Below are 16,662 nucleotides of genomic sequence, written 5' to 3'. Positions count from 1 at the left end.
AACGGCTTGTCTTCACTACAGAGGCAAGTCGACCTAAGTTACGCTACTCCAGCTACTTCACTGCGCTGCGTCGATGTGAGACGCTCTCCTGTTGACTTCCCTTATTCTTCTTGGAGAGCTGGAGTACCGGGGTTGACCGGAGAGCACTCTGCTGTCAATTTAGTGGGTCGTCACTAGACCTGCTAAATCGATCCCTGCTGAGTCAATTGCAGCAGTGTCAATCTCCCTGTAGAGAAGACTAGCCCTAAGAGACAGAGTCGGCTCCACAGTCCTAGCACTCCTATGCCCCTTTGGGTCTTAGTTCCTCCCTGCCTAGTGTGTGCACACTCCTCGTGTAGCCTCCCCAATCCGTACCCCACCTGGACAGCAATTCTGTTTCATGTGGGGCCAACTACATCCACAGAGGAGGGAGTAGAATTTGCCTCATAATAAAGTTCAATGAAAAGTGAGTTCACCGCTATTAAAAGATTTCACTGCAATACAGAAATGCAAATGTCCTTACTCTGACTGTAAAGGTCAGACTAGCCATACCAGGCAGACATCTATATCAAACTAGTGCCCAAATGCTGCATGGTCTGTAGAATAAGTCTGTCTCTCTTTCCCAAGATTGTGCTGCAAATTCAGGGTTAACCTGTGTTACGCCTTCTTTGGTGCAAGTCAGACGTTCGCATGATCCTTTCTCAGCCAAGAGGTACCCTTGCAAAAGTGTTTTTTATCATCAAAGTCTCGTGACTTGTAACTGAATGGTGGAGTGTCACATGCCCTGTCTCAACCAATGCAATTATTTAACAATGCATGGGCTTAACAACCAAAGATTAAAACACACACAATTAATTGATATTAACTAGCTTCTCCCAACAGACATTTACCTTGTGCCAGCCTTTTAAAGGCCATTTTCTTTTCTTCAGCATGAAACCTTCGTGTTTGTCTGGTTTCTGGACATTAGTCTGGCCTATTTTCAGCCCCTCTATGATTTCCCAGCTGTCAGGTTCCTGGTGGAAAAGTATAAAAATAGTATTTTAAATTTATAATATATATATGATGTAAAACTGTTCATATTATGTGGCCCAGATTTTCAAGTGCTCAGAACACACCATCGGGGACAGACTTTCAAAACTGCTCAGCACCCATTTAGACACCAAAATAAATGGGCAGATTTTCAGAAGTAGGAACTACTGAGTTTTGAGCACTTTTGGAAATCTGGACCTTATTTAGCGAACTACACTGAAGCCGCACTCTTTTAAAAATCTGGCACTATAAGCAGCCAAGAACTTTGTGTTGCAGATTCATACCTGTGTATGGCAGGACTGTGTGTTAAGAGACGAAATGGCATTTCATATTTATTAATTGTATATTAGTCCGGTAAATTCTGAAAGGGGTAAGCGTACAGTGGGCACACACCAACCAATTTGCAAGCAGAAGGGGAAATGCAAGATGACAGCTGGCTGTCCTAACTCTGACCATCTATTAAAACTGTAGACATTGTTCAACACGCCCTCCCCAATAGGAAATGTAGAAAGGCTTAGCAGATATGGTGGAGTCGTCAGGGGCACAGTCTTCCTGTTAGAATGTTTATACTTCCTGACTCACCAGTGGTCTCTACTTACAACCTGGTATTATTCCTTCTCTTAGAAACAATGGATTGTGTGAAGAACCGTACAAGGCACTCTCGTAGCTAAGTTATGTGTACATATTAACACTATGTTTGCATAGAATAGATCAAAACAGTGATCCATCCAGTCCAATATCCTCCCTCTGACAATGGCCAAGGCCAAAAGTCTCCAGAAGAAGGTACAAGAAACTCCAAAAGTGGGCAAATTATAGAATAACTTGATCATAGAAGACATTCTTCCTAACCTCTGTCAGTTAGTGCCCTGAAGCATGAGAGTTTACATCCCTTCTAAATTTTAAGGTTTTTTAAAATCCTCTCTGCTGTAACTGTGGATGGTCTCTGTTTTTTATAGAAATGTTTAATCATTTTTTGAATCATGCTAAGAGCTTGACCTCAGTGGTACCTTGTGGTCCAGAGTTCCACAGGCTCATTGTCCTTTAGGAAAATGTATTTCCTTTTACAGCGTCTCCCATTCAGCTTCATTGCATTATAAGACATTTAAATAGTAGTGTCCAATTTACTTTCTCTATATGATTGACTATTCTATATAACTCCATTATGTCCCCTATAATTTGTATGCCCATGTGAGGGCTCTTTAGTCCACTTTCTCCACACTTAGCAGCCATCAGGAATTACGACTTATATGACTCAAGCCAAAATTATGGCTTAATATGTTGAAGGGGAAGAGAGCAACTGAAGTATAAGGTGCCTATGCAAAACAGTTTTGCCCTTATTTATACCCCTTTGCTGCCACTCGGGTCCACAAAAGTCTGCTCTAGTTTAAAATGCTACTTGTGCCTGCATAATAATGTGCTCACTAATACTATTTCTCATGGCTTCACATCAGCGTTTCTCAATTGGTATGTCGCAACCTCTGGGGGAGACACAAAAGGCAACTGGGGGGTTGTGAGGCACTGAAAAATGTATTACAACTTAAAGCAAAGAAAACCCCACTCTCATCCTCCCCCTCCCACGCCATCCCTGCATACCCTCAACCTTCAAGATCAAGTATACGGTCTACCTCTTGAAACACACAAAAAAAATTATATTAGATAAGCTTATTTTTACCACAGATGCTTACTTTCATAGTAACCATAAGGGGATCACAAATTTTTTTTATTTGGGAAAGGGGTTGCTAGAAACACCTGTCTAAACAATAAAGTAATAACTATATCAAATGCCCATGCAAATGCATAGACAATTTAGTGTTGTCTCCAGAAGCCATAACTCACACTTTCCCAGTGTTCTCTCTTCTTGCATGTATGTATCATGGTTTTGAAGACCACCAGGTTTATTTTGACTTCACCTTATTTTAAGATGATTATTTCTTTCTCCCTGGTGTAGAAGAGCTTATTACATGTGTAAAAAGTCTTCCCTAATAAAAAATACTAACACCTGAGGGGGGGAAATTTAAACTAATTAGCCCCATGAGGTAAGTACAGAATCTCTCTCTATAGCTTTATGTCTACTGATCCCCACCTCATTGATTTCTCCTTCACAAGCTTAGCTGCAGGGAAAGGTCTTTGATCTGCAAGGTAGCACTGGCATTAAATACTTTTCAACAAGAACTCATACATATATTAATTTAAACAAATGGTCAGAGACTGGCAAATAAAAAGGGCCAGATTATCCAGTGCAATGCTCTGCTTTGTGCTTCACCAATGCCATAATCTGATCCTAAAGCCATCTTGACTCACTGAGAGTCACGCCAGTGTACGTGTGATTCTCCAATGATATATACGCAACACAGGGATTCTTCCATCACTCCCCCTTTCTGCTGCTAGAAGAGCAAGACAAAGGGGCATGGGCTGATTGAAAGGCGATATGGGGAAAATGGGAAATGATTGCCTAGGAAGGAGTACTGTGGAAAGGGATCTGGGGGTCATATTGGACCACACACTAAATATGAGTCAACAGTGTAACACTGTGGCAAAGAAAAGAAAAAAAAAGCAAACATCATTCTAGGATGTATTATTAGGAGGAGTGTTGTAAGCAAGACACAAGAAGTAATTCTTTCTCTCTACTCTGCGCTGATTAGGACTCAACTGGAGTACTGTGTCCAGTTCTGGGTACCACATTTCAGGAAAGATGTGGACAAATTGGAGAAAGTCCAGAGAAGAGTACAACAAAAATGATTAAAGGTCCAGAAAACATGACCTATGAAGGAAGATTGAAAAAATTGGGTTTGTTTAGTCTGGAAAAGAGAAGACTGCGAGGGGACAGGATAAGTTTTCAAGTACATAAAAGGTTGTTACAAGGAGGAGGGAGAAAAATTGTTCTTGTTAACCTCTGAGGATAGGACAAGAAGGAATGGGCTTAAATTGCAGCAAGGGCGAGTTAGGTTGGACATTAGGAAAAACTTCCTCACTCTCAGGGTGGTTAAGCACTGAAATAAATTGCCTAGGGAGGTTGTGGAATCTCCATTATCAGAGACTTTTAAGAGCAGGTTAGACAAACACCTGTCAGGGATGGTCTAGATAATACTTAGTCCTGCCATGAGTGCAGGGGGCTGGACAAGCTGACCTCTCGAGGTGCCTTCCAGTCCCATGGTTCTATGATATGGCTGGGACACCTTCATCTAACATTGATTCCCAGCTGCATTTTTCATCCTCTGAGAGTGTCACCATAAGTTACATAATGGACCGGCCCTGCACAGAGCAGCAGCAGGATCTAGGGAATGCACAGGTGAGTGTTATGTAAACAGTTGCATATGATAAAAATTTATTTTTAAAAAACCTAGGAAATTTCATTTTAAAATTAAAAGAACATTTAAGATTGGAAAGTGAAACATTCCAAAGTCAGCAAATGGCAAAGACAAGATTGCCTGTGCAACCTTCACTCTTTTCCTGTGTGTGCGCATATGATCTTTAAGAACATGGTCATATCACTACTCTCCACTGCACCCTGCCTTTACAATACACTTCAAAAAAAATACCAGAGGGGTAGCCATGTTAGTCTGTATCCACAAAGACAACAAGGAGTCTGGGGGGCACCTTAAGGACTAACAGATTTATTTGGGCATAAGCATAAGCTTTCGTGGGTAAAAACCCCACTTCTTCAAATAGCAGTTTTTTATGGAATTAATATGTATTGTTTGTTAAGAGGAGAATTTCTGCCAGATACTTTACATAATAACATAACAGAAGATATGGTCCCAACCATAAGGATCTTATAATCACTGAACTTTGTGCAGGCAGAGCTCTGCATCTGCATCGACCCTGTTGACTTCCAGGGAGCTCAAGATTCAGACCTAAATGGATGAAACACAAGATGCACTGAGACACCCCACCTCTCAGTTTTTCCCTTTTATCCATATACACACTCTTAGTACCCCTGTGCTTTGCCAACTACCCATCCAGAAAAGGAGTTCTGGATATGACTCTTTCCAGAACCCAGCAATGCTGCTCCAAAGTCAACCAGAGAGGTCTGCGGCAAATCAACCCAAACAAGGTTCTCCCTTCCCTGGGACTGTGTGCTGTTTCCACAGCTATCTTAGTCCCCACTGCCCTGGAAAACGTGAATTCAGAGTGAGTCTCTTATCCCCTGCATGTTATGGCATTAAACTACCACCAGATTACATGCTTCCTTATACTTAAAGCAACTCTTCCCCAAATTGCCCATGTCTCTCTCTTTCACCCCATTGAAAAAGAGAGCTAGGCATCCTGCATTTTCATTAACAACACATGCTTGTTTCTAGGTGCTTCAGGACATTATACTAATTCAAATCTTTCATTTTGTTAGTGTGAACCCTATTAGAAATTTTCTTCTCTGACAGCTAAGGGTATGCTTTACCCTAGTCTCATTTGGGGAACCAGAAGCTGTAGGACTGGAACTGCATCATACTCGACAGCCCACCCACAAAAGGTGCCACAACAAAGTTACTAGTTAAAGCATTTCTTTAAAAAACATGCAAAGTAGGCACACAGAGATCCTCCCTTCCCACACTGACCTTAGACAGAGAGACGGACTCAGTTTCGAGCAATTGCTTGCTTACAGATGAGTCTGCACTTCCAAAAGAAATATTTCGCTCTAATACATGAGCACTCTAAAATAAGAATAAAGAAAACTCAGTGCTCAGTCACAGAACATGTCTGCTGAAAAAACACATTAAATTATGAGCAATGGAGGGTTACACAGTTTACAGGAAACATAAATATGTGGCACAGTGCCCTGACTGGCTAAAATGAGTACCAAACGCTTGCATGCATAACAGCACAACATGATCTTTTTGAGTGATCCATTGCTGTATTACAATTCCTGGGCATGCTTTTTTCTTTCAGTGTAACCATGCAGGTTTCTCTGAAATGCTCTCAAGAAGGAATTAAATCTTACTGATTTCTAAACAAGATGCACTTTTACCCAGCAATGCCTAGAAAATGGTTAAGTGCCAGGAAAGGACAGATGCTGCCTCAGCTGGCTCTCATTTAGAGAGACTTCAAAGTGGAATACATGTTCTTGACTACATGTATTGCATTTTCCGACTAATGCATGAGAAAATTGAGCTGGAAACTTTAACTAATATATTTAGCACTTCAGTAACACTCCACACCTCTAAGGCTCTGTATACATGTGAACTATCTGGTCCTCACAACAACCTTGTGGGGTAGGTATTATCATCCCCTACAAAACAAAACAAATGTCACCAATATCACATTTTGCCCAAAGTTTTTGAAAAGCAAAACATTTAGAAATTCTGTCAAACTTTTTTCTATTTTCCAGCAAAGATTAAAGCCTATATTTGCAGGTAAAAAGCATTTAACTTGGAGGCTGGAGGGGGAGGGGAATAGCCAATTTTTGCCTGTATCAAATGTGTTTAGATTTGTGATTTGTTCCAGGGTGGATTTTACTGTTTCTGTCAATATAAATTGGTAGGGGTAATACCAGAACATGACAGTACTGGCTTTTTTGCACAAAATGTTCTATTCTTGTTTCTACCATGTATAAGTAGTCACCTCTCATTTATACATGAAAAAACTACTACAACAAGAGAATCCTGCAAGAGGGGAAAGTATCCAGGAAAGATATGCTCCAAACTCAAACAAGAGTTACATTTTGTTCTGTTAAATTTGTTTACATGCATTGAAGGTTCAGATTCCACGGACATAAATGAGGGCAGAAGCTGTTAGGGAATAGAAAAATACATACAACAAGATCAAACCTAAACATAACTAGAAGCTTTAGTACAATGAAATTTTTATTCGCATAACCTTGTGTTCACAATGATCACAACCAAAAAAAAGTACACACAGATGTTCATAGAAACCCACCCAAAACCCTTCCTCCAAAACATATATGAATATGTAAAGTATTAAATAAATGACTTTTTAAAAATATAATATCCAAAAATAGAAGAAAGAGTATGTATTGGGGTAGGACCATCTTTGGGCATAAGAGTACAGCAAGGGGGTAGGAGTCTCTGTAGTTTCTTTGGAAGCCTCAAAGAAAAGAGATCATATTGAGGTATATCCTTTTTATCTTAGTCTTCAGTCCTATTGTGAACACCATAAGAAAAGTCTCCCAGTTCCTCTTCCAGCTGAACAATACCAGTACCTTTAGCGATTCCATTTGCACTCACATTTATTGCCATATTTTTATTGACAGGCTGGCCTGACATCTTTTAGATCCCTGGCCCTCTTCCCTCACCAACGGATGTGGGAGCAGCCCACATATCAAATTCTTGCATACTGTGTTACTAGAAGCGCAACACTGTTCTTTATTTATAATTTAAAAATGTTTCTTGCATGCCAAATTCCTATCTAGAAATTTATCCATCCCCCATCATCACAGTGTCCCTGCGCCTAACAAAAATTACTGAATGTCTTCTTCTAATACCCCTTTGACTTTAAGGACTACCCTTCCCAATTTCCAAATTGGAAACTGAGTCCCCAAAATATTAAATGACTTTCCCATGGTCACACAGGGAGTCTGTGGCAGTTAAACAGAAGTCAGATTTCCTAAGTCCCAGTCTAAGCCTTAAGCACAAGATCACCTTTTCCCCTCTTTACTACCTGGGTTCTCAAATTTTTTCACAGTGTGGGTCACATCTTGATAGAAAGATTGTCTCATGGGCCTCCACTCTTGTCTTTTACAATTGTATAGACCATCCTCCCATCCACTCAGAATAGCACAGACTACCTCCATTCCCACTTGCAATCACAAAACATCCCCAAGGCAATTAATCACATGAAAAAAATAATAGTTAATGTATTTTCATCTGCTCTTAATGTCATTTAGCAGCTAGAAATGAGAAAGAGATGCAGCATCATGTGACCAGCCACCTCTCCAGGAACCACCAGCAAAAGCTCTGCAGACTGCAAGTGGGAAACTTCTGCTTTACAACATATAGTCCAATGCCAGTGCTCAAACTGAGCTACCAATCTGGGACAAACATTTGTGCATTGTACTTGTAATGCTGGTTCAATGAAAAATCCCACATCACATGCTGAGTAATCTCATGTGCTCACAGGAGTTTAGCACCTTCAAGTTACAAACTCCAGTAAAGAACCCTAATGAAAAATCTGAGGTTGTTGAGATTCCGTACACTTTTACATGACATCAGATTTAAAACAATAAACCATAAAACATGGGTCCAGTCATTTAAGGAGGTAGCAACTGTCTTTCTTGACTATAATAATCAAGATGATTTTCCTACTTTCTTAACTGCCAGTTTTGTTTGGCAGGCAAGAATCCTTCCGTTTTGAGATGGAACTTTGCCCACCACAGATGTTCAGAAGGGCTCATTTGGAACAGCCAATGCAGTAGGATGTTGCATAACTGCAATTTCATTTTTGTACAATATTTAGAATGGAGAAACCCAGCAGAACTTTGGCTGCCAGATTTCCAGCAACCCTTTCCATGATCTGTTTTTAACTCAAATGACTCTTTTGCAGCCCTCATCTTTCTAGATCCACTTGGGTTGAGTGGCACATGTATTAGCCAGTAGCACTCTAATGAAGACTAATTTACTCGATTATTTGTTTGGAAACAAGAAAATTAACTCTTTTCAAACAAAATTACCTTATTTAAATTATTTCAGAAACTGTCCTCTACTTTTCTGTACAGCTCTTCTTTACAGTTATTTTCTGTCATGACTATTATACCTTGACACAAAACAACTACCTCTACTTTGCAATGTGTTGCTGGGATCAAGTCCATGGGGCCATTATTTAGTATGGAATGCTTTTCATTAAGGGAAAACATTTGTGTGTTATGCTTCCTCAAATTTACAGCTAGAAATTATGCAGATTGTCTGACGTCCTGAAAGATAGACATATTTGACAAGGGAATACCTTTATTTATTTATTTGCTATCACTCTGGCCCTAAATGTTGTTACTGAATTTTGGTTTAAAATATTAAAAATACAGACAGTTAAAGGAATAGACAGCAACAGTAAACTAAAAAGTAAGGTGAAGAATAAGGAAGGAAGAGGCCAAACAAGACAAGGAAACAACCAAGTTATCGGAATTTGAACCAACAGCATTCATACAACCAAAAAAAAAATGTAATCTGTGTTTCTAGGAGCACCAGTTTGCTTGGGACTCTCATCCCCACCTTATCTTGCGGGTGTGAGGAGAATTAATCTAGCCATCATTTAGTCTTGGGCTTCCTCTCACACCACAAAACTTCTCTCAGTTAACTTGAAGTCCTGGGGTGACATCCTGGCCCTGTAGAAGTCAGTGGCAAGATGGGGGCCAGGATTTTACCCCTGGAGTTTAATTGAGCTCTTTCTGCAATGCCCATTCCAAACCCTTCACCCTAACTGCAATCCCTCCCTCTACTTTATCCCAGGAATAATTTTCTAATGAAGCTGGGAAAGAGTGAGACTATCACAACTCACCTCATCTGTGATCACAAAGGGGGCTTAAAATACTCCATTCCATTGCACACAGAACCTCTAGCTGAATGAGACCCAACCTACGCCTTCCCCATCACTGCACCTCCCCTCCCTCAAAATTCCAAAGTGCAGCAACAGGAAGGTGAGCTTGTGACAAGCACAGTCCCTAAGGAGGATGAGGGCTAGTGAAGAGTTGATCCTTATGTTTAGGGCTCTATCAAATTCACGGCCATGAAAAACGCATCACCGACCAGGAAATCTGCTCTCCCCCCATGAAATCTGGTCTTTTGTGTGCTTTTACGCTATACGATACAGATTTCATGGGAGAGAGCAGCATTTCTCAACTTGGGGGTCCTGACCCAAAAGGGTGTTGCAGGGGAGGTCACAAGGTTGTTGTAGGCAGAGTCGCAGTATTATCACCCTTACTTCTGCGCTGACTTCAGAGCTGGGCAGCTGGAGAGCGGCAGGTGTTGGCCAGACACCCAGCTCTCAAGGCAGTGCCACCACCAGCAGCCGTGCAGAAGTAAGGGTGGCAATACCATACCATGTCAACCTTACTTCTGAGCTCCTCCTTCAGACCTGGGCGGCCGGAGGGGGCAGCTGCTGATTGGGGGCTCAGCTCTGCAGGCGTCAGAACTCCTACAATTACACCACCATGAAATTTCAGATTTAAATAGCTGAAATTATGAAATTTGCTATTTTAAAAATCCTATGACCATGAAATTGACCAAAATGGACCGTGAATTTGGTAGGGCCCTACTTATGTTGCGTCTTCACTACCTTTATACAGCGAAAAGCTGCTTATCTGCTCTGGAGAATAAGGCTGGAAAAATGTATTTTATATGGTCCCTTTAATCTTATAAAACTTTGTTTCTGTGTTGGTGTTCAATGATCTGAGAATATCCTCACCATCAAAGTGAATGCCTGCATGTTCCTATGCTAACCTGCCTCAAATCAGAGGGATGAGGGAAATCTCCTAGATAATGAAAGTAACTGTAGATGACTTAATGAATCTTATTCACAGAAGGCACAGATTTGATTTTCAAAGTGATGTTTCATGGGGAGGGAGGCAGGAAATGCAAAGTAGAATAAATCTGGCATTGTGTTTTCTTCCCAGTTTTGCTGCTTAATTATTTTACACAATTAATTATTTTAATTAAATTTACGTAATTGGGGGTGGGGGAGGGAGAAAGAGCTCTGCAAAGCAACTACCACTCACACTGCCCTACAGGCTCAGGAATTCTCCATTTAGCACAGAAACATACATAAGAATCAGCTGCTGGCTAATTAATGGAGCAGAGGCAACAGTCACTTTCTGTCTCTTCACAGCACTGCCATCTTCAGTGGCAATGATCTGAATAAAACAGAACCTGTAATCCTTGGGAGCTGCACACATAGGAAGTGGGAAAGATATTGTCTGAATCGAGAGGTATGAAATAGGAAGGTATTTACTCCCTTATCTCCAGAAGACTAATTTGTGCCTGTTTTACTAGCTTTGATGCATTGTCCGGCTATGTTGAAAGACGGTCAGGAGACCTGGATGTGGTTTAATTAGGTTGCAAACTTTCTTCTTAATTGTCTGGGAGAACCCGGCCATTAAAGGTGTACAGTGCAGGTACTTCCCATAATCATTTCAATAATATCCAGGGGATTCTGTCAGCCCTCCCCCTTATCCATCCTAGTCTCCAGCCAACCCCCTGCTGGGACCTCACCATCCCCCCCTTTAATGAGGGTTGAGAGGAAGCTGGAGCGGGGGGGGGGGCACACTGGCTCCCTGCCATACCAGTCAAAGGAGTCCTGAAATCCCTGTTTCCGCTCCTTTTAAATAATATCTCCTTTAAATCCTTTACCAATCCACTTTATCTGACCACTGTATCCCTTCCTTATGGAGTACCTGCACTGGACATCCTCTCCACATTTACATTAATAAGTTGTGACACCATTGTGCTAACTCCCATTTCATGTTCATCCCAACTAAGCCCTCCCCCACAAACCCATTGTGGGGAAGGTGGAAAAAAACCCACTTCACCTTGGCCAATCTGGCGGTGAGGGGAAAATTCCTTCCCAGGTTCCTCTGCCCCCACGCAACACCCACAGCATATCTTGACAAAACCTGTATTTCACCACTTCCATGGGTGGGAGAGTGGATGCTGCTCCGCCTGGTCCAAGTAAAAGAGTGCTTTTCCTCCACTGCCATGGACCTATATAGTCCCTCCTCTCTTCTGGTTAACTGGAAGGGATGGCTCAGCATCCCTACATTGACCTGGTCTGCAGCTGCAGCAGAAAATCACTCTGAAGCTCTCTGGCCCCTAAAGGGGCACACAACTTTTCCAACAAGCCAGAAAACAGCTCACACGGCTTCATGTGTGGTGAGATCATTGGTACTGTTGGTGTAATCCAGTGACCCATGGATGTTATCCATGGAGATTTTTCCTAGCACCAGGGGTTTCATCCTCTGGGAGAGTTTAAACAGTTTCAAGATATCTAAAAAAACACATATTATTGCAGTCATATGAGGGACAGCAGTAAGAATATGAGAAGAAATAAATACAATTGCAGGTATAGTGACTCTAACCTTTCTTTTAATTAGAGATATTATATAAACTGAGTTTATCTGCATTGTTTCATCTGCAATAATAATATCTGTAAACAGAACAACCTTGAGATATGCTTCCCAGTTCTTATGCTGATTCCCATTTTCCTCTGCTTTCTTTTTGCTGATGTTGAAATAGAGAGAGAGAATCCTGAAAGTTATTTCAGGGGAAGGTTGAGTAGGAAGAAATGTAAGTGCATCTCCATCAATTTATTCCTCCTCCTACTCCTTTGTATTCTCTGGCAATCTCCCTTTTTTGTTATGATTAAATTACTGTCCCATTCATATCGCCATTCCCCTCTACTGACCCTGTATTCTCTGTCTCCATACCCACTGCGTACAGTCTGGGTCATCAACCACCACACAAAGGAATAACAATCCCAAATATCTTTATGGCTAACACATGCAAAGTTCTTTAGACCGTTTCTTCTTCTGTTAGCACATGCTGGTCTTGTAAAGTAACGTGCTGAGCAGCAAAACTGCCACCCGTAAACATTTTCTCCTTGTCACCTTTTCACTACAAGATAAATCTGTCTCCAGCCACATTTCTGTAGCACAACAGTAATATCCAGGTATGTGTTTCTATGTCTGTTCCTCAGGAGATGTTCTATAATACTACTTGTATTCCAGAAATGTCAAGCATATGTTCGTTCAAGTATCTGCCCTTTATGGAAGTCTGGTTCTGTATTATATGTGCCACTTTACTAGTGATGCGACTGCGTGCAAGGGAGAAAGAGTACTTGGCTTTAAAAGTACTTTTCTCAGATGAACTTTTAATAGGAGTAAGAGCTTTCACCTCTGGATAAAGGTTTAGAGAGAAATATCAGCAGAACTAGATAAAGCAAAAGCTACAACAAAGAACTAGCCTCAGCAAAAGGAACATTCCCTTATTAGTGTTAATAGTTTGTTTGGGATGATTTCCAGGTAAGAGAGAATCTGATCCTCTGATGACAATTTTCTTTTTCTGTGGTCCAGATGTGATATGTTTAACTCAAAACAAAGCAAACAAATAAGCTGGCAAACGCTGAATGAGAATTCAAATGATGGTATATGACAGGAAGTTTGATGATGATGATTACAGGCTCATTACAATAAAAGGATGGATAGTGCTTTTCTTAATAGTCTTGAGCTGGAAATTCACTCCATTAATGTTGATGAATTGAAGGGGGTAGGGGAAGAGAAATAAAATCCCATACATGAAAGAAAAATATTGCTTGATGTGCTAATTCAGTCGTTAATGAATGAATTTTAAAAATGTGGGAGGGCCAAAATCTCATATTTTGTTTTGAGATTCAGTTTTGCTAGCAGTTCAGCCACTTCATTCTTTGGTTCCCTCAAAATCCCTGAATGAACACACTATTTTTTCAGTGACATATTGCTATTTAAGTTATTTGTTTTAAGACCTGAGTCTCTGACAGTGCTTCAGCTTTATTATCAGTATAGAGAAGACAAAATGGAAGAGAACTATATGTCACAGTAATAATAATACGTAGCACTTAGAAGCACTGTCCATCTGAGACTCTCAAAGCTATCAGCAATTAGTGAACATGCTCGTTTCTTCTCATCTTTTTTAAAAAGGGATACATTTTATTAAAGGATGTCAGTCAATAATAACCTTAGACCGCCTCTTCACGTAGAAAATATTACTTTGTACTGCTTTATAATCTCCTGTGATAAACACTGCTCTTAAGGCACACTTTATAAATAGGTAAATAGCATGTAGACCAAACAGTTTATATTGCCACTGCTTACGAGGCAGAAATCTATAATGAAGTCACAAAAAATGTCTTCTGTACCTGCATCTCTTTTTATGACTGAATAGTAAGTTAAGAATTTTTGCAAATCCCAATATAATACAAAATATCACACTGTACTGTGTATATGTCCAAACTTTTATTCCAAGTCTCCTGGAAGGGAACTAAAATGCAGTACATTTTAAATGTTTTAAAAACAAAACAAGGAACATACTATTTCAAATTAGAAGCCAAAGACTCGCTTAACAGGTAGCAGAAATCACAAAAGAAACTCAACCATCAAATTAATGGGAAAGATGATCTGTGGTAGTGTTCCCTAAGAAAATGTGGAAAGTAGAGAGAGTGAATCGAATAACTATATCTTAGAATAGCCACACAGAAAAAGTTTATTGAACATCAAGGCAACTAGAAAAATCAGTAACAAATAAGCTAACATTCCGCACCTGTTATACATCTATCAACTCTCCTGCCCACTCCAATGGTCACAAATGCCAACTCCTCTTTCCTTCTCCCTCACTGCCAGCAGTAATCACTCTCTTAGCAGTTTTTACTTTTTTCTCTGCAAGCTATCCCCCACTTATTTCCTTGTTGTACTATCATCCCACAAAACATTTGGGCCACTCAGTTCTCTCTTATCTAATCACCTCTAATCTAATCTAACATTCATTTGTTGCCCTATGTCCCCAACCCATATGTCAATACCTACCACTTTCTACCTAGCTCTACCAGTTTGCTCCACTTCTAATCGCATCGTTTCTCCTTCTGCACCTCCCATCACCCTGGTACATGGATAAGCCATGTAAACTCATTTATACAGTATTTGGTGGCACCCCGCAAGACATCTGTGAAAAACTGGAACTCATTATCCACTGGGACATATGGAAAGCACAGTTTACTATACGACCCTCTGGATGGCTTGTGAAAAAACACTTTCACATGTTGATCCACATTTGCAGGGTACTGATGACTCACAAGGTCTATTCTGAATGTGTAATTTCTTATTCCAGCCCCAGCCCAAGTGCTATGGGGAGTGTGACAAATTAAAACAACAGGTGAATCCAGTCCTGCCTTCAGACCTGACACCTCATTCTCCACTAATCCTCCTATAATTGGGCACTCTCTCCTCTCCCACTCATGCCTCTATGAGCTCTCTCATCTTCACTACGCAGAGATGTGCTGCCCTGTTCTAACATCAATTGCAATCTGCTTTCCTATTCTTCCCCCATGTGAGCAAAGCACTTAAGCATGTGCTTAAAGTAAAGCATGTCAGTAATCCTTTTGATGTTCAGTGGGATTACTCACAAGCTTAAGGCTAAGCATATGTTTAAGTCCTTTGCTGGATCGAGGACTAAATCATCACTCTCTGAGTCAGTCGCATCTGCAATACACCTCTCCCTATCACACAAACTAGATATTACTCTCTTCTGGAAAAAAAAGAACTTCACTTGGTCCTTCCTCACTTGCTAAATGACCATCCTGTCTCCAACCTCTTTATTCAACAAGATTCCAGAGAAATTTGTTTCCTTTCACTTCAAAACCAACTCTCCCAGTAAAATCTCCTTGAAAGTTTTCTGTCTGCCTGTGCTCCTTCAAGAGTAATAAGATTGTCTTTCTACAGGTAGTTAGTAACTACTGTAATTCCTTACCAACCACAGATCTTCTCTCATCTCAGTATGGCTTTCAATTATACCAGTCATTATATCATTCTCCACCAGGAAGCCACTGTCCTTGTGACTCTTCTATTGGTCTGAATACTCTAATCATCACTTTCATTTCTGGTGAAGACTTGTATACTTCCCCCCTCATCTGTTCCACTATGACGTGTCTTCTCTTTCCATGTTCTCACTCCATGACATTTGATTGCTAACGTCAAATCTGAACAACACTTCTGCTTGGACAATATCCAGTTTGTCTTCCTCATCTCACTTACTGACCCTCTATTGCTCATCTCTCAGCTTTAGGCTACACTGTAATACCCTACTACAGAATACATCAGGGAGTTATAGATAAGTCAACTTAACTTCAATACCCAGAAAGATAATGGAGCAAATAATTAAGCAATCAATTTGCAAACACCTAGACAATAATAAGGTGATAAGTAGCAGTCAGCATGGTTTTGTCAAGAACAAAACAGGTCAAATCAACCTAATAGCTTTCTTTGGCAGGGTAACAAGCCTTATGGATGGGAGGAAGCAGTAAATGTGGTATATCTTGATTTTAGTAAGACTTTTGATATTGTCTTGCATGACCGTCTCATAAACAAACTAGGGAAATACAACCTAGATGGAACTACTATAAGGTGGGTGCATAACTGGTTGGAAATCCAGTGGTTCACGGTCAAGCAGGAAGGGCATATCGAGTGGAGTCCTGGAGCGTTTAGTTCTGGGTCTGGTTCTGTTCAATATCTTCATCAATGATTTCAATAATGGCATACAGAGTACACTTACAAAGTTTGTGGATGACAACAAGCTCGGAGAGGTTGCAAGTGCTTTGGAGGATAGAATTAAATTCAAATTAAAAACAAATTAAATTAATTCAAAATGATCTGGACACACTAGAGGAATGGTCTGAAGTAAAAAGGATGAAATTAATTAAGGACAAATGCAAAGTACTCCACACAGGAAGGAAAATCAGTTGCACACATACAAAATGGGAAGGAGCATTGTGGAAAGGGATCTGGGGGTCATAGTGGATCACTAGCTAAACATGCATCAACAGTGTAACGCTATTGCAAAAAAACAAAAATCATTCTGGGATGTATTAGCAGGAGTGTTGTAAGTGTAAGCAGGGTCTCCCCTGAAAGCTAGCTGTCAGGGGGGGAGACTTCAGGAGCAAACTATATTTACATGTGTCATAAATATAAAGGGA

At 40.5% G+C, this 16,662-nt stretch overlaps 1 protein-coding gene across 13 annotated transcripts in view; it reads right to left on the bottom strand.

The window, feature by feature from the left end:
- OSBPL6 (oxysterol binding protein like 6) overlaps positions 1 to 16,662 on the bottom strand; it is a 230,339-nt gene that overhangs the window by 104,870 nt on the left and 108,807 nt on the right. For 11 of the 13 annotated variants that reach the window (XM_073306022.1, XM_073306013.1, XM_073306012.1 and 8 more), the window contains 2 exons: positions 5,562 to 5,657; positions 870 to 992 (listed from right to left, as the gene is read on the bottom strand). In XM_073306022.1, the coding sequence (XP_073162123.1) occupies positions 870 to 992; positions 5,562 to 5,657 (219 nt within the window). Of the gene's footprint in view, positions 1 to 869; positions 993 to 4,771; positions 4,863 to 5,561; positions 5,658 to 16,662 lie in introns of those variants that run through there. The other 2 variants (XM_073306018.1, XM_073306016.1) reach the window with 2 other exon arrangements.

The sequence above is a fragment of the Lepidochelys kempii genome, chromosome 11 (genome assembly GCF_965140265.1).
Source record: "Lepidochelys kempii isolate rLepKem1 chromosome 11, rLepKem1.hap2, whole genome shotgun sequence".
Lineage (NCBI taxonomy): Eukaryota > Metazoa > Chordata > Testudines > Cheloniidae > Lepidochelys > Lepidochelys kempii.
Note: the sequence above shows the minus strand (reverse complement) of the source record. Positions and strands in the feature narration are given on the sequence as shown.